The sequence below is a fragment of the Rhopilema esculentum genome, chromosome 11 (assembly GCF_057945365.1).
Source record: "Rhopilema esculentum isolate cy_ngs chromosome 11, ASM5794536v1, whole genome shotgun sequence".
Lineage (NCBI taxonomy): Eukaryota > Metazoa > Cnidaria > Scyphozoa > Rhizostomeae > Rhizostomatidae > Rhopilema > Rhopilema esculentum.
Genome location: NC_142825.1, coordinates 10,213,050 through 10,232,093, shown reverse-complemented (window position 1 = coordinate 10,232,093; position 19,044 = coordinate 10,213,050). Strand labels below are relative to the sequence as shown.

At 34.4% G+C, this 19,044-nt stretch overlaps 1 protein-coding gene across 4 annotated transcripts; it reads right to left on the bottom strand.

The window, feature by feature from the left end:
* Positions 1 to 267: 267 nt before the first annotated feature.
* LOC135693952 (protein zer-1 homolog) lies at positions 268 to 19,044 on the bottom strand. 4 transcript variants are annotated; one of them, XR_016144328.1, is made up of 19 exons: positions 18,415 to 19,044; positions 16,522 to 16,742; positions 15,539 to 15,660; positions 14,639 to 14,782; positions 13,554 to 13,612; positions 12,620 to 12,682; positions 11,479 to 11,584; positions 10,745 to 10,855; positions 10,155 to 10,199; positions 9,453 to 9,494; positions 8,790 to 8,838; positions 8,069 to 8,139; positions 7,523 to 7,570; positions 5,018 to 5,085; positions 4,207 to 4,342; positions 3,657 to 3,709; positions 2,473 to 2,570; positions 1,158 to 1,688; positions 268 to 1,087 (listed from the first exon to the last, which is right to left on the bottom strand). XR_016144328.1 is itself a non-coding variant. In XM_065212547.2 (18 exons), exons 1-18 carry the CDS (start codon positions 18,987 to 18,989, stop codon positions 1,537 to 1,539), a joined length of 2,163 nt encoding a protein of 720 aa, XP_065068619.2. In that variant the 5' UTR covers positions 18,990 to 19,044; the 3' UTR covers positions 268 to 1,536. The 4 variants fall into 4 exon arrangements, 2 of the variants coding, with proteins under 2 accessions (XP_065068619.2, XP_065068620.2); XR_016144327.1 differs by having other exon boundaries at positions 268 to 1,157; positions 1,228 to 1,688; XM_065212547.2 differs by having other exon boundaries at positions 268 to 1,688.

The window sequence follows — 19,044 nt, the reverse complement described above, 5'->3', positions numbered from 1 at the left end:
AAATTTAAATGAAAGTTTTTAATTATTATCATCATCATTTTATTACAACAATTTTATTGCGTTTTTCTTATTACCTTTGGCCTGCTTAAAGAAAATGTCTGAAGGATCTGGCCCAGTCTCCAAAAGGTTGCCCAGCCCTGTTTAGCTTATAGAAGGTACAGTACGAGGACATATCAACTTGATTTGTGCTTGGATTACGCAGTAGAGAAGGAAACAGTGGTTGATGCAACTTTACAGCGAACTTGAAAGACTGAACAATACTCAATGTTAAAGACACATTATTCTGTCAGTTATGATCACATTCCTTTGTTAAGCTTTATACATTACCAATATATCATACTGTAATATCAATATAATGAAGTTTATACATACATATTGAAATAACAAAATGATTAATTTAAATAATTTCATTGCGAGATAATTTAGTTACTTTAACAGATAAACGAAAGAGAAATAAAGTGGTGATTTCCCGTGCTAGAAATCTTGGTTTAGTGAAGTATTCATATAGTTCTGTTTTGGTGGAATTTAACTTCAACCGAGGTTTCTAAAGACGATTAAATCAAAACGAAGAGAACTTTTTTTATGAAATTATGCATACAGTAAGTCTCTTTGCATTTTAACACTACATACACCTATAACTTAAGCTAGCTTTTGGATCCTGTTATTACGAACTTCTGTAATACAATCACTTAATGTACTTATCTTCAGCTAAGCTAGTAGCTACAAATAGCAAATATAAAAAATAAAAAAGCTTCTACACCTTCTAGGTATATCTTTTAAAAAAGATATGCATACTGAATTGAAGAAAATAAAGTTGTCATCCACTGTGTTGTTCTCTGACTGGTAATGGATATTTCTTCGAAATAGTGGGTAGTCGAGCAGGTGAATGGTTATACCAAAACGGTGTACAAATGAAGAATCTTTCAAAATAAATAGCAGTATTCGAAATAGCGGGTAATTGAGGTAGCGAACAGTTTTTCTATACTTTTCCTTATAATAACGAAAGGGAAATGAAAAATTGTTCGACAAAGCCAATGTTTAGTAAAGCATTAATATCGTGCCAACTCTAGAAAAGTTGAACATCCACCTAAACATAAAGAAGCTCGTGATAATCAGAGCACTTCCATTCAAATAAATTTATATACAACTTTCTTTACCTAAACATAAAGAAGGTCGTGATAATCAGAGCACTTCCATTCAAATAAATTTATATACAACTTTCTTCACCTATCTAGGATGGTAGATTACACGTGAAACTCGGAGTAGCAACTTAGAACTAGAAGTGTGTACTGCTCTATCTACGCGGCATCGAACACTTTATGACCGACCGGTAAACTCCAATTTTCATATATAGTATCGTAAGGTAACTTCATATTGCCTGTTAAAAATAACGACGTATTCTCCGGGTTAGCGTAAATCGCTTTACAGTCTACAGCAGATGCTATAGAAAGCTGAGAGCCGATAACACGGTCATTACAAATCTATGTATAATTGCATTATTTGGAGTCGGCCGAATCGGCAAAGAACCGGCCTTAATCACGATACCAATGGTCTCCTTGTGCTATTTATCGTGTCTATGATCATTCGAGCAAATCTCTTCATACTTTGACTTGCTGTTTCCGAATGTAAAACACTATCTAACAGCTCCTTGCCTCCTTCCTCCACCAATAATTCACAGTACTTTTGAGCTGTAAAAAACATAGTTCAACGACACAAAACGAAACAGCAAACATGATTGAATCACTGACAACGAACGAAAACGACACAATCATAACAAAATCTGGTTTTCCAATAAACAAAAATATACAAAACATTACACAACACTGATGTATCACTGGAGAAATATGGAGAAGAAATCCATAACAATGGCCCTTCTGATTGATAAAAATTTCTTTTTGATGCAGTTTGATATAAAGATAATGTCAACTAAGCTAAAGTTTTCAAACGAAAACTTTCCGATAAATCAAATGTTAAACAGCAAAAATGCGTGAAAAATTACAAAGAAATGTACTTTTCTTCTCAATTGTAGGATATTTGAGTAAGATCTATACATCAAATGCTTCTACAAAGTGCCGATGGATTGCTGCAACTAGGCAAATACGATTATGGGGCAAAGAGACACATCGACAAATATGTGCATCTAAACATGCTATAGACACGTCCCCCCAGTTCGCAGCAGAATCGATTTTGTAATTCGTCTAAATTCGATGAGAAAATGTTGGGGGAGGGGTAATATTTTGACACCGTACTTTTTGTGATGTAATCATATGATTTTCAAACTGCCAATTTTCAAACAAAAGTTTGTCATAGGCGTTCCCTTCGGATAAAATTGGCGTTCCCTGTTGGTAAAAGGGCGTTTTCTGGTGGTTAAAAGGGCGTGGCTTAAATTTGTTCGGTTTGTCCCCCCCCAGAGCTTAATGGCTGGCGCCGCCACTGATCTCGTCAAAATGACAACCAAATAATGAAACTTACGATACACTTTGGTGAGGTTGGCTAATGCCCAAATAGACCATTCCTGTCCACATCGATTGTTATCCAATGGAATAAGCCTCAACATGGGCTTCAGAGATCTAAACACAAGTGCAAATAATTGAATATCACTACAGAGGCATTTGACAATAAAATGTTTTTTTTGGTACACGAAACAGAAGGTAATAGCACAAAAGGTGACAGTTGTTAAGCTTCTTTCAAACACACATTAATTTCCGAAGAGAATCTCATACCCTAGATTGATTAAACTAGTGTCTTTATGTACATATATATTTATATATAGTTTAGAGTTGAAGAGAATCAAACCACATGTTTAATCTCTACAAGCTTGTTTCGTGAACATCTCTCCTGAAGAGTGTGTTATAAATAGAGTTGACTATATCACGCTCTACGTGCAAACGTATTGAGTACTGCGCTACAGAAGCATTGACAGTCAAACTTCTTATATACATATACATATACATATACATATACATATACATATACATATACATATACATATACATATACATATACATATACATATACATATACATATACATATACATATACATATACATATACATATACATATACATATACATATACATATACATATACATATACATAAACAGATACATATACATAAACATACACATATTCCAGATTGCGTTGTCTATCCTGACGTGACAGTGCTCGATGTGCAAAAGCACAGAGCAATAGATATAATAAAATAGAATATAGACTAGAAATGAGACATGTTCTCTGTTACTCCGAGTTTCGTGCTTGCGCACTCATCAGACAGACTCATAAGACAGACAGATATTATAGTCTGTCTGATGAGTGCGCAAGCACGAAACTCGGAGTAACAGAGAACATGTCTCATTTCTAGTCTATATTCTATTTTATTAAACATATACATAAACATATACATATACATATACATATACATATATACAAAAATGAGGAGTGGCTTGGTTTTTATGTAGTATGTGAAGCTTTTACATTGATTACAGTCTAATACAATAGAGTGCAAAGCAACGGTAAACAATACAATAAAGAATAAGTTTTCAAGTGATGAAAATCGTTCAAGAAGAAGATTCCATGCCTGTAACAAAAGCAAAAGTTTGAAGCATTAAAAATGTTTTGTTAAACATTTCTGAAGCTTCAATAAAATATGGTCAAACCTATAATTGATGTTTCTGGAAGACTCGACATCCCATTCATGAACTGATCTCACCTGCAAACAGCAAAGTTGAGACAGCAAACCAATAAGCAAAGAAGATTATAAGAAAACTTAACAAGCATGAATATACAACTTAAGGAGCCTGATTTAATTTAAAATATCTTGCTGAACAGACGCTTATGTGGGTAAGGCAAGCTAGAGGCATGTAGATCGGTGCTTATTATAAGCTTCAATGCCTGCCAAAAGTCTTGGAACACTGACATCAATTTCCAATGTCAAAATCAATCACCCCCCTCTCCCCTACAGAGCAATGTTGGTTTACTATCAAACGGGTTAGGATTTTAGGGAGCACTTTCTTTTTGCACTTCTTGTATGATATTTCTCTTAATCATCAACATTGTTTTAGGGGGAAGGGGGCGGAGGTAGCAATTTTTTCATGAAAGGAATGAAAGATATCAAATTCAGCGTAAACTGCTGGGTGTTCCAAGTACTTTTGGCAGGCATTGTTGCTTGGATTCTGAGAATATAAATATTTCTCCTTATATATATACCACTGCATCCATGCATTCTTGTCTTGATATTGTTTTAGATTGCCATTCTTCATCGCCATCTGAGCACACGTGGGACAAGACACCACCTGCGTTGTAGCTCACTTCAAAATCGTACGATGATGTGTCTAATAACTTCCTATAAGGTGTAAAGGAGTCTCACTGCATAAGGAGAAAAGCTGGATTGGATGAAAGCTTACGCTAAGTTAAGAGGCTTCTCTTGCCGCTGAACAAACTTTTTATTATCTTGCCGCAAACAATCGGTACTAATTGGTTTCTGAGGCTGCGGTTGGCTCAAGAGTGAGAGAAGCCACATAAATTAGCGTCAGCTCGCAGCCAATAGAGAATGGAGCCCTATGCTGGTTTTCATCAACTGAATAATTTGCTTCGAAGAACTATTACAATCTGCAAGCTTATGAACAGTTTGTGAGTTTTAACAATTCACAGTTGACTCACATCTGTACCAGTTCCATACATTTCATACTAGTATCTGTACCATCCAATTTCATCGTTGAATTAGAAAGATGACACGGTATATCTTATAATCGGGGACTCCGGAAACTATTCAAAACTCAGCGTTTTGACACATTCAAGCATACAAAATCTGACTGGTTGAATTAACTTGTCAAACAATCAAACGTTGCAATTAACAAAGATGCATTGGACCTTCAGCATTTTATATGGTAAACCCCAAAAATTCTACAGCTTTCATTCCGGCAGCTGGTATGTGGACTAGAAAACAGCATACTAGATAATCAAGACTTTGTTTTCAGTCCAACGATCAAAGTTGCTGAAAAATCTTTATGATACTCACATGAATATTAATAGCATGCTATCAACTCTGAAATGGCAGCGGAGGCTTTCGACTTCGGCAAGGTTTCCCTGTGACCATAAAAGAGAATCAATAAAGAATACAGAAAAACTTTGCAAAAATCAAAGAAGCAATTTTTGGTGCACAACAAATTTCAAATTTCAAAGAAGCATTGTACAAGGCAGATAAGATATATTGGTTTTAGAATTTACCAAACAAATACTTTAAGAAATAAGAAAAAACTTGATAATGATTATTTTCGAAAAGTTGAAGTTCCTAAAGAGAAGACACCTCATTCTAAGGCCTATTAATACAAAAAAAGCTTCTAAAAAAATTTACAAAGTTTTCGGTTGATGACTAACTTAAAGTGGAACTGACATGAAAATAAAAAGTTTCATAAAATCCATTCATTACATTTTAGTATAGAGCTGGCAATGCTGAATCGAATGGTGTTATTGCTCCCTGCATATCTTTCCGTTAACATAATTTTTTCAAGCTCCAAAGTACTGGTTTTCATCAGTTTTTGTTCGAATAAAAAACGAGGCCAAAGAGGAATTTCAGGAATTTGTGACGTATTCTGGTGTGTTCGTGCATCGGCAATGTCAGTTATTGCGTACTTTAGAAGGATGGCAGAGATCGGGCATAGCAAAAAACAACCTAAATATGGCAAATATCGTTGTGCTGGTGCATTAAACAATCTAGCTGTTTGGGTAACAGTCAAATTCGCGGAAATCAATCACAGAAATTTCTGAAAGGTGGAAAAAATAGCTTCGATTGTGGGTACAATTCATGAGAAAAAATACACAGGGCCGGTTTCAATCCCTTCGACCCAAAACACACGTTACGTACAAGAAATATAACAACCCTACCAAGTTTCAGTCGATTTCGAATAGTTTTACGGAAGCAGAATATGGGGAAACGAAACAGGCATACGAGATCGCTGTTATATACTATAAGGCTTCAGTATGGAGCTCGAAAGAGGGACTTCCAGAAATTCTCACAGGGGTTTCCTTGGAGCTTGTTGTTGTACAGGGAATTCGATTATTGTAGTTTTTCGCTTTAAATCAGTATACACTCAAAAAAGGTGGCTTCTATGTTGTTTTGAGTCGATTTAGTTGTCTTGCTTTGGCTCTAGTGTTGGAGATCAGTTCAAACAGGTTGTAATGTTTCATATCGAATGTCACTTCACGGGGACACTTAGGCCGCATCAAAAAAAATTCTGCTTACTTTTAGATGTAAAGTGCTTCTTGTTAAGAAAAGAATAAATAAATCAACAGAAAATCGTTCCAGATCTTTCGCTGTGAAATAATTTGTTGTTATCTCTATCCGAATATAAAATCTGAATGATTAGCGAAGGGTCGGCTTCGCCACCTTATATTCACCTATCATCAGAGGAAGGTGGTAATGGATCTTTCTCATCGGGTTGCAACATCATTTCAAGGTTCCCGTCTTCAAAACTTGTTCTCTCATTTCCGACACTACTTCTTTATCGTTAGATGAAACGTTTGAATCTGAAAAATTCTCATCTGACCTTAGGTTGCTGGACATTTTCTAGGCTCCGTTGGGGTTTCGTGACCGTCAACCATAGAAAAAACACCAGAATGCGTCACTCTCCCCAGACTCTTTACGAAAAACCCCCTATGAATCAAACCCCTCCCAAAATGTACTTATGGCCCTTCTTTTGAAAAAATATTTGCAGATATAGAATCAGCGATGTTTACGGCCTAAGATAAAGTCTTTTGCAAAATTTTGATTTTTCAGGTCAGTAGCACTTTAAAGAAATTTAGGGCGTAGTTGTGATTAAAAATCAAGGACAAAAACTACGTGGAATGGGTAGGGCCAGTTGAGTAAACAGAAAACTACCCTTCGGTGAGTCAAGCAGGATGGTTCAAAGTGCATCGCATGTAGCGTGGAACTCAGAGTTGCAACTTTGAAGTTTTCTATTTCACACACCAACGCGTGAAAGCTAAACCAACACGGAATCGAATGATTTAAATCGAGTGACTTGAACCGAGTCGCTTGAATCGAATGACTTCTGAATCGAGTGACTTGAATCAAGTGACTTGAATCGAGTGACTTAAATCGAGTGACTTTAAGTCAGCAATCAATAGGAATAGTCCCTACGATATGGCACAGAAAGTTCAAAACAGTTCGGACTTCGGACCACCTGAAATAATACTTTAACAATTCCTTACTCTAGTAACAGCTGCAGCAGAGAGTTTTGATAATAGCATTTTATTGTTGACTGTAAAAAGTAACTGCACAAATCTGAGAGTTTTTGTTTTGAATTAAAGAATCTCTTTATTATTTTTTGTCACGTTGGCAACCAAGACTGATAAGAATGCGGAAAAATATTCTGATGCTTAAAAATCATTATTTGTTATAGGAACAAGTCTTTGAACAAATAGAAAGTACAGGCGAAGAGATACTGGCCAGTTTCTCAGAAAGTTGACAAAACTTCACGTGGCCAAATGTTATCATCCGAGCAACCCAAAATTTTAGGCTTACCATCAGGCCGAGCATACTTCTTTGAAGCTCTGTATCATCCTCAAATTCCTGGAAGACAAATGTGCAAATATTTTATGCTAATTAAAAATCATTAAACATTTTATACATTAAAATCATTTTAGTAACCAGGCAGAATATATTCGATATGCCGTCTACACAGAAAAGCTACCTACTAGACTGGCAATCAAAGGCTGGTGATTGGGAAGATCCAAAAAGACAAGCTATTTTTTGGATGAATAAGTCACGTGTACAAGATAAAATAAAGGGTTCAAACTGATCCAAGGCTCTTTTCTGGAACATCGATCATAACTTGATCACATTTCCACTTCTACCAAAAATGCACTGACAAAGTTTTTTCAGCCATTAAACTCAAGTAAAAAATATTGAGACCCTGTACAGCATATACTGGGTCGATTGCAAGATAAATGGACTTAGCTAGCAAAAGAAAACCTAAAATTGTATTCTAGCCGATGTCTTGGAAAGATTTAAATTTCTTGCACGCGCTTCCTTCGCAAGTTTGCAATAGAAAAACACACACAAACTTACATCAAGACATTGTCGGAAAAGCGCCAGCCCACCAGAATATATAAAAATTTCGCAGTTTTCAGGTGTTTCATCTAGACACAGAAACAGAATGATTCTTTATAATAAATTAAACGGTGCATTGTCGAATTACATTCTTCTACATCGAGACAAAATGTATTTGCATAGGCTTGCAACACAGCTAGCATGGGAATCAAAGACTACTTTCAAAAAACTCTCTAGAAATAGTAAGTTAGGCAGATGTCCAGCGTCCCGTTTCAGTGGATTAATCCAAAAAAAATTCTCACCTAGAGGTAACGCTAAACATGTAACCCAGTTTATTGAAGTAAATAAGAAAAATTAGAGTGGAACAAAACTGAAATTTAAAAAATAAAACTCGTTTGGTTATAGACTATCTTATAAGTCAGAAAGACATAGATCTATTTAAATAAACGCTTACCATGAGCAACCTGAAATCAAATAGTACATGATGAATATGTAGAAATCTCATAGGGATGTCCATGCTAAGGATGGCAAATATGATGACAAACATGCAAAAACAATAAAACATAATACGACAGAACGTAGACTACTTTTGTACTGCATTTTTAGCAATGTAATTGATCTGAAATAAAGAAACAGTTATATCATTGTAAGTGAAAGCAAACACTAGTATATAAATATATATGCAAACAATAATTTTAAAAAAATATCAAAACACGAGAGAGACGTTGAAATATGATACCTGTTACATTCCATAAGCAGCACCAACAAGTTTTTAAGATCCTATCAATCTGCAAAATAGTTATTTCATTTATGCATTTGATACAAAGTTTCGCAAGCAAATTGGTCCTTTCACGGCAGACTTAGCAGTATTTCTAATATCATTATGGTTTACATTGTGACGTCATTCTTGTCACAACACCCTTTTGTGAATGAGCATAGGGAGATAGCGCTGCATTAGATATTAAAAATGTTATCTGATATGATCAAAAAATGCCTACAACACATAGAATTCAGAATATAGTCAAGAGCTGGAGGGAAAATACTTTCAGTTGCAACATAAGCAGATGATGTGTACTTATTCATGTTAGATATATTAATTCATGTTTATATTAGATGTATAATTTTTTTTGTATAATAAAATTTTGGTATTCATTATTTTTCTTGCAAAATAATACTTTAACCAACTGTAAACAAATAAATTATCATTGCTACATTACGATTATTTGCCCAGGGCATTATCCATTTCGATACAATCACATAGAAAGGTAGCTTAGAAGACAGTAGGTGTACATAGAAAACACCGAAAGGATTCCAATCTTATATAGTTTGACTAAGACTTGTCTATTTCACAATTAAAAAAACTATTCGCTACATTAAGTCTAGTTGGAAATCAGTTTTTTACCTCTGAGTTTCCAACTTTTTCTCTTATAACATCAAGAATAATCTATAAAACAATTGCAGATAATGATTAAAAAAGGATAAATATTAATCTTTCATACAAACTTAAAAATAAAAAGCGTTACAAGTCATGTTATTTCACCCTCAGAATTTGCTATATTTTGGAGACAGTTTGTCAAACGAAAAATGAATAAAAATTATAAATCTTAGCATGATACCTTCGTCCACTCTAAAAAACATGTGAAAAATTTCAAGGATTCTTCAAAATTTTCGTCTGCAATTTTGAATTTCTCGAATTATTAAACAAATATGAGCCAAAGAAAGTGATATTACATTAGGAATAGAAAAATACCAGACAAATAAATCTCAAAATTTATTTCAAAATTATATTTTACAACATTGGATTCTCACCGTCGTTTTGCTATGCTTCTGACAAATACATTGTAACGCGTTACTCACGGAAAGATTCACAGAATCCAGCAGACAGTATATCCTGCATGAATCTCATATGCATAATTACAATAATATGCCTAATAATTTGCATAATTATGAATGGCCCGAAGCAGTGCATTATGCAAATGACATATAGAACCACAAATGGAAATTAGGATCAATTTGAAACGTTTACTAATTTCTTAATTGATGAAACTTTTAATTGATGAAACTTTTAATTGCTGAAACTTTTATACATGGGCTAAATACTTACAATAATGGCTCCGAGCCTTCCAACTGTCAGCTTGAATGTAGATGACTGTAATAAAAAACTTTTCGTTATAAAGAAAAATATATTATAAATGTATATAAAGAAAAACGAATATGGTGAAGTTAACAATCTTATTGTCATGAAAATAGAGAGGCAGTACTAGTGAAGAGGAAAAAGCTCTGGTACCAAGTGCTTCCCTAATAATGCTAGTAACATGGTAACGAAATGCTAATCTGGTTGCAAAAAGAGGAAGACCATTCCCATTTTATATAAGTATATGCCCGTGTACATAGAGGATATGCAAGGACCGAAGGGCATATTACAGATTGAGGGGGCTAATAGGTGTCCTCTCCCCTCTCCCAAATTAGCCCTCCCCCCAAGGGGGATAGTAAAAAGCTAAAAGCCAAGAGCAAGGCGATTTTTGGTATGGTTTTAGGAACATTTGGGAAACTTTTGGGGAGGTCTAAGGCCCCTGAGCCCCTGATCCCGTGGTCCCTTGAAAATATGTAGGACAAAATGTAGACTTTGCTGAAAAAATTGTCAAAATAATCATCAGTTATAATAGTGACAGTAACACAACAAAAAGCACATACATGGCATATAATGGCATTGAAAAGTGTAATTGCCAAACGGCACAAATGTTTGTCGGTGTACTTCTTCAGTATGCGCAGAAGCTGCCTGCTTAATCGACCAAAAGCGAATTCCTTTTAACGAGAATAATAATTCAAATTCAAAGTAGATAGTATGGTGTTGGTTGTTGCACTGCTGCGGCCTATCCACTGTATAGTCTGTACGCAGAGTAGTTACAGCAGTGCAAACGGAAAATTTACGTTTAGAGAAGGGTAAAAATGTAAAGTGACGATAGCAGAATTGTTCGACGAACTACAAAGGAATAAGTGCAGCGAAGTAAATTAAGAATAAGAAAATCAGCATAACAAAGCGCCAACATGATAAGAGCAATGGCAATAAAAATGCCAATTCGTATGTTGGTATTCCTCTTGTATGCAGGGCTTTCTCAGAACTACTTTGCGAACAAGTTTTTTGCAAACAGAATCATCGTAGTTATTTTGAAGTTCTTAACAAAATGCTTATAATTCTGATGCAGTACATCTGTTTTTGTCTGTTTTTGTCAAGAACTTTCAATAAGAAAAAACACGATAGCATCGATCAAAACTGTGCAAGAAAACAGAAAAAACGAAAAAAGACGAAAATGTAGACTGCTTCTGAACTGGACATACAATAGAGTTAAGTAAAATTAATTACCCTGGATGTAAAATTAAAAAGTAGTTTGATATTATAGAGAATCTGGTAAATGTTTTAAACATACCATCTCAGCTGGAAAATTGAAATTGTATAAGCACTGCAAACAGTTTTTCAAAACTCTGTTCAATTTGTGAGCTTCTATTACATCAATCAAAGCACCTATCGTCGATCTGATAGATAAAAGTAATTTGCAAAATAATAGCAAACCTACTGTGAATAATACTTTTGGGAAAAATTGATATTTAAATAGTACGATGCCTGCCAAGTTACAAGGAACACTGAGCAAATCGTAATTCTGGAGGACGTTACCAAGCTATAGTTTTCACCAAAGAAACGTCAAAGTACACACAATACTAAACATTTGTTATATAGTAATTTACAAGGAAAAATCAAATATTCTGTTCTGACTCTGATCATGACTACAACAAGAATCGAAAAATGGAAAGTTCGTTCCCAGAATTTTCAGGGTTGACACTGCTTTTAGCAAAGTCTAAAAACCAGCTTGAGCAAAAAATATTATCATTTTTTGGAACGTTAGTCTTTTCAAAGTGATTATTGTGATATTTGGGAAAGACTGCCAGCTATAATATATTCTATTTTGAGGTATTACATAAAGAGCTAAAGCAATTAAATTATTATTTTGACAAATCTTTGAGCAGAAATGAGAGCAGCTGTTTTAAAACTCAAGTGAAGATCAAATTTTTGATTTTAAAAGGTTAAAATTTGTTTGGGGGAGATGAATGATGGCCGTCTTTCAGACCATGAACTTTTCTGGGTCATGGCACATACGCATTATCACAGTTCAACAGTTATTTGGTAACTGACAAAACAGCTGTACAAATACTGCTATTAATGCGCATGTGCCATGACCCAGAAACACTGATTGGTTAAGACGAAATTGTTTCGAAACAAAAGACTAAAGGTTTCGTCTCCCGAAAAAAACAGAGTTAAGCTTTGATTTGAGTCCAAATGTACACCAAAATGTAAAAAAAGGTTGACATGCAAAGGGCAAAGGATATATAAATTTGATTCAGAATAAATTAACTCTCGTTCATATCTAGGGATAGTAACAACGACAAGGTTTAAAATTCCCTTACTATCATGAATACGCCAAGATGTTTCAAGTCAGAGTGTTGTTCTAGCTTCAAACGAAGGGAGGAAATCTAGTGAATAACAAACACTGGGCTGAGGAAAGAAATAATCACCTTCGAATTGCAGGACTGAAACTGGCTGCTTGAGGTGAACCTAACAAATGACAGATACAAGCACTGGAAAGGAAAATTTGAATTGAATAAGAAGAATGACAACAGCTTTGATTTACACTTTGATCTACAAAATTTTTTTTAGAAGAAACTAATCTAGGGATTAGAATTTAATTTCTAATTTTTTGCTCACTCTAGTGCTAAAAGTTTGATTTGATTTTGATTTAATTCAAATTTTATTACATATCTAGAAAAAAAACTAGTTAGTTATATTATTATAAACAAATCAATTAAAGAACGCAACAACAACAATGACATTATTTTAAAGACAAATTGAAGCAGAATTCTTAAGGAAGGCCTTCAACTCGTTAAAGGGTTCTTAAGATCGATGAGGACAAGACAAAGGGTTCGTTAAAGTCTCTAAAAGGGTTCTTAAATAATATATGCAAACGAGCTATGTTTTAGAAACATAAAAATGTAACATTAGAGAACATTGAAATGGGAAACTTTATGAGATACAACGAGGTCTTCTTTCTTTTTATCAAATATGTCAATTAAACAGAAAAAGGTGCCTAATCGTCGAAAAGAATCATTGCCACCCTGTCTTTAAAGGATTATTTTTGAGCAGTTATTTAAAATTATGATCAGTATTATGTTTTCTCAATTTTTTGGTCCTTTAAAGACATGGTTTCTTATAAAAAAAGTTAGAGCACTTCAAATTTTTCATAAGGCTTAAACCAATGCTCAAGCAGTTGATAGTATTTCTATTGATACTAAACTGTGGAACAATTCAGATTGAATAATAATGAACAATAATTCAGGTTGAATCTACATGCTTTACAGAAAATATTTTACTAAAAAAGAAGAACATAAATAAACCATATAAATTCATGACAGAAATCTGGCATTTAATTGATTTAGAAATCAAACAACATACCTGGCACCAATCTGTATGTTATCTGAAGACAAATGCTGCTTTGATACAGCAACAAAAAGCTAAAGATTCAAGAAAAAAGAGTTTCTTAATCGAAGTAAATCAATAACAGTTATTAATCCTAAATCAAGTTAGATCAATGGAGGAAAACAAAGACAATTTCACAAATGCAAAGAAGTGCAGGACTCCCGTGTGTGACTATTTTCCTGACCTGCTTTCTTAAGCTCAACGAAAAAAAGAAGCAAAACAGACCCTTAAACATATTCTAACATATTCAAAATGAACAAAATTAACATATTCTAAAATAAAAAATTAAGAAGCAAAGTGATTTTGAAACTGTCACTACTTGGAAGAAAAATAAGCAACATCTTTGCTACATGATGACACTGACTTTGTACCGAAATATTCTTTGACATAAGATACCAGCACCTTATATGTCATTTCACAACTAATAGTGACAATGTTAAAGGCAATCTGTCACGATGTTGATTGGTTATAATGACAAAGGGATTTTTATTGTTAACAGTCCCCCTTTAAGTTATCGCATTGTAAAAAATATGGCAGAGCGCTGGAAGCGTGTTTAGGCTATTGTTCCAGCTATTGTTCTCGTTAACCAATCCACAACGAGACAGATTGCCTTTAATGGTCATGGACAAAGATTAACACCCTTTATGATGGTTGATTGGGATTAGACAAAAATTTGGTACCATGCATAATCTGCCTTATCAATGAGCAATGGATATTTAAATCTAAACACTGAATCTTTAAACATCTAAAACCCTGTTAAATTTGCAATCCGTATATAACTGTATATGCTGTATATAACAACAATGAACCTATAGAATGCTATGATTATGAATTAGCAGCATTTTCTTAACAATGATGATTAGTGGATTCAAATGCCAAAGTATCTGTCTCTTTACTTGCACTTAGTATTCTAATGTTCTAAATAGAAAAACAATAAACAAGAAACAAAAGCCATTTGAAATACAAATGTTAACAGGTCAAAAACAACTATTTGAATATGAGCTCAACATATCTAGCAATACTTAAAACACAAACTAATTTTGAATCTGACACATCAATACCTTCAAAGCTTCTTCAGTGCAGTCAAAATTCCTTTGAGATATGAAATCATAGCCTACTCCTAAGGCTTTCAGGATGTAAGAGGATCTTTTTGTATGAAATCGCAAAGCAGCAAGAATTTGAGCCCCATTGGCAATACCAGCAACCTATAAAGGAATGAAAGTACCTATATACATTTATGTTTCAACAGAACAGCAGAATGAAAACTTTAACTAATCAAGAATTTTATCTAGAAAAACTAGCTTTTTGTGTATGAAGAATGCTCGCTGTCAGAATTCTGACAGTAACATTTCTTCTCTGACACCATTTCTGTTAGCTAGTGACACAAATAGGAAAGGTCTCAAACTTGCAAACAGGGTAGGTTATTGCTATCTCAACTAAGCTATCCATACACTTGATAATCTATGAATCACATAATGGGTTTCCAATATCATTGGTCGCAAAATGGTCCACCAGGCCACCAAGCCTTGTGGCTTAGTAGTTTGGGGAATTAATAAAAGCATCATAGTGAATCAGTTTAGTAGGCTGGGAGAAAAACATCTGGCCCACTATATATCAATGCCAGCCTGACCTTAAATTGACAGTTTTGTCTCATAAAAAATCTCTTCTATCAACATAGGAAGAAACAACTATAATGGTCCATTGTTAATTTGATTTTTGGGTAGCAAAGTTTTGGGACAGAAAATCAATAAATTGCCTTTATTCTCAAAGATACTTGTCTTCTTTTTTTCTTACTTATCAAATAACAGCTTGAAAAGTATTGCAGGGGTAATTAAATGACAAGCTAAAACTAGATTAGAAAGTAATGCTTTGGATTTTTTAACACTAAAAAAAAGAATATGATACCTATGTCATTGATGTCAAGAATATACCAGGAGAAGTCCATATACTTATATACTTACAGATTTAGCAGGAAGATCTCCATGGAACTCCAGGTATGTCCCAAATAAACCAAGAAACTCCAGATTTTTGGCTAAGCTTTTTCTCAAAGCAGCAAGATCAGTCTCTTTCATACCAGAAAAACCTAATGTTTTGAAAAAGCATCAGATAAGATTATCAAACATAAATGCCTGTATATAATTACTCACAGAAATAGGTACAGTGAGTAAGCTATGAGATGTACTTCTAAACAGAACCCTCCTAGTAAGGTTATGTTACCAAATATTTTTTATAACATTCATCACACAAAATTAGGTTATTTGACTCAATAGCAAGGGAGAGAGACACTAGAGACAAGAAGGCAGGATCCAGGAGAAGGACATTTTAAAAATGATTGGGTATATTGAGTCTGCAAAATCTACAAATGTTGTAGGTATGCCTGTAATGACTGAAAATCAGCCTCATAGATTGTTACACAGCAATTAATGCAATTTTTTTCAAACATGATGATAAACTTGGGGTAAAACCACATGATCTTCGGAGGTTTACATTGCTAGGTATTTCAAACCTTGCTGGCCAAATTTTCCTATGTTGGTGTCAAGTTTAAAAATAGATTCCATTTTTAAAAAAAAACTTTAAAAGAAAACAAGTCTAATCACCAACAAACAGAATACTAGTAAACACAGCAGGATCAGGGCCTGAACCACTGATCCTTGAGCTTGAGGGGCAAGCAATGTAAAGAAAGTTTCCTCTTACGTTCTCTGGTCCAAACTGTGGCAAACATTTTGCTGAATCAGTTTTACTTGTGGATTCTGGTTCAATGTATTTGTTGTAATCTACAGGCTCATCTATATCAATAATTTAAGCTGACTTTATTATTTGGTTTAGCAAAAAGGTGCCATGTTTTGCTGCGAGCCCTGAGGATATTATAATAGCATAAAAGGAATGGGAAGATTCAAGCCATGGTAACAGGAAAGTAAATAGTAATGAAATATCTTCCAATTACCTGAAAGATCCAAGTAGGTAAGTTCTTTCAAAGATCCAAATAAATTCATAAGCTGAGATTGGCTTACAGAATCTAAAAATTTTTGACCTCTTTCAGCTTCTATGACAGAGATGTCTCTTGAAATATCAAGATGGGTGAGGGACTTAAGCTCCGGAATAACTTGTAGTACTTCATTTGCAAATTTCATGTTAACATCATACATGAAGAGGTGTTCCAAAGTTCTGTTAAGAAATCAAAAATTTGATATAAGGATAAGTTCTTGGTGTTGTCAAAAAGGGAAGGTGCCTTTGGTACTGCAATATTTGAATATAGCATGGAAAAGTGGAAACATGATAGTTAGCTTGTTAATGCTAGTATTTTTGTGTACTTTTCCCCCTCATTCCCCACACAAGAATTCTGTTCCAAAGTTTTCTATTTAAAAAATTATGATTAAAAACAAAATTAAAATTTAGATGTAATGATAAGTACTTTGTGTAGTAAAAAAGTGGGAGGCCTTTGATACTGCAAATTTTTTATATAAAATGGAAAAGAAAAAACATGTCTGTTAGCTTGTTCTGCTGATGTTATCCAGTTGTTGTTTACTTTTTGACCCTCACTTCACAGACCATAAAATCTCACAATGAACAAAGGTAAGCAGATAATTTTTATCTAGCTGGGATTGAGAGATCTTAGTGAGGGGGAGGTAAGAGGGGGGGGCAGATGCCCCCCAACCAATGGTAAAAATATACACTCACTTTTTTATAAGAAACAGATTACTAAAAACATTAGGCTCAATTTTTCAAAAACTAAGAAACTTTTTTCATTTGCAGTTTTTATTTTCTGAGTTGACACTCGAAACAGTCTTGACATTGAACGTCACTGAATATTGCAACACTGCACTTGACATGCAGTTTGAATTCATTCTCAGTAAATTGCACACTCAAGAAGTTTCCATTTAAAAATTTGTTTTGACTTCAACTTGATATTGATGAAGTTCGATGAGCTTAACTGTTTACAGATCTCAATAGTCATTTTAGGAAAACAAAATTCCTTGATCACTTTGTTAGCCAGGGTGCATTCCATATACTTAGGCCAGAAGATCTTCGGTGTACAACCAGATTTTTTTCGGCATTCAGCGTGCAAACCAATAAAAATATTTTTGGCGTATTTAAAATTTTCATTAGTTGGCATGCTAAACATAAAGCCATGTACATAGTTAGCGTAAAATAAAGACTCATACACCACATTTTTCTCTAATAATTAGTTTTCTTTGTCTGGCGCAAAAATGTTTACAGTTTTACTAACTCAACTGCTTTTATATTTTTGGTGTACCTAAAAAAATGACCCGATGGACCTTCAGGGTACAGTTGACATGGAATGCTCCCTGGTTTGTTAGTTTATCTCTGAATGTGAGTGAACTATTCACTTTACCTTGGAGGCACATTTACAAAATTCATTACCTAAGAAATTTAAGTAACATGTTAGAAACTTTTGACAGCAAAATGGCCACTTTTACATCCATACTGAGCAGAATCGAATATTGGTATATTCGGCCAGAAAATTTAAGAAACTGCTTACCAGCACCGTACCTTAGTTTCTTATAAAAAGTATGTCTTTGGAAAGGGGCATTTACTGGCAATTTTAAGGGCGTGGACCCCAGTCTTCCCTCCCTCAAATGGTTTTTATCCCCCCCCCCAGTTCTATCATTCTGCCTACCCTATTATTTGCTTTATAGCGAATAACATCATAGTGTTCTAAATTTCCTTGTCCAAAATGTTCTTGGCTAATTCACCCAGTTTGCATTTATATATTGTTAAACATTTTTAGGCTTGCAACCAATAACGAAAATTGTAAAAGTCAAATAAGATTTACAGAAAAAGACCTTTTCTTTCAGAAGACCACGTAATTACTTACCCTTTTAAACTCCGAAGAGGAACTATGCTGGTGACGTCACAACCCGATATGTTCAAATATGTCAATGTGTTTACGTTTGAAATTGAGTTCATACAGTGAAATGAAATAATAGTAAAACTTATATCCAGAACTCTGAGTTTTTCCAATTGTCTGAAGAATTTTGCACCGTCGGATGACCAACTGCCTTTGGTTCCTGACAAGTACAGATTCTCCAAACATCCCGAGAGTTTCTCAAATTTAGCGGCAGTGTTTTTGTTTAGGAAGCAGCTCGACAGGTCGATCTCCCTTACACGATGATTTAATAGCTCGCACAACAGATTCTGATATTTAATTGTTTTCTTTTTCTTGAGATCAAGTTTTGTTAGCTTGCAACGTGTGCTATCGCGGAAAACTGCCAGGTAATCCAGAGGTCTGGTTTCTAAAAGCGTCTCGAGCAGAGGCTCGCTAATGTCCTGCGGGAGATAAACATCATCTTTGAGACAGAGCTTGTTTTCTTTAAGGCCTTCTTGAATGTATGTTATCTCAGGGAAATCTGAACAGACCCGAAGAGCTAATGTTTTCAACGTATCGACCATTTTGTTGTTATTTTGAGAAGAGAAATCTCCTATGTTAATTCTGCCTCGAGATCAG

Bases quoted from the DNA above. Each gene is read 5' to 3' on its own strand.
- LOC135693952 (XM_065212547.2), bottom strand. From the start codon at position 18,989: ATGGTCGATACGTTGAAAACATTAGCTCTTCGGGTCTGTTCAGATTTC. The intron at 14,783-15,538 runs GTAAGTATATAA...ATTCCTTTATAG, and splicing joins GAGATCTTCCTGCTAAATCT to GTTGCTGGTATTGCCAATGG. The intron at 7,571-8,068 runs GTAAGTTTGTGT...TTTGTCTTCCAG, and splicing joins TTTTCCGACAATGTCTTGAT to GAATTTGAGGATGATACAGA.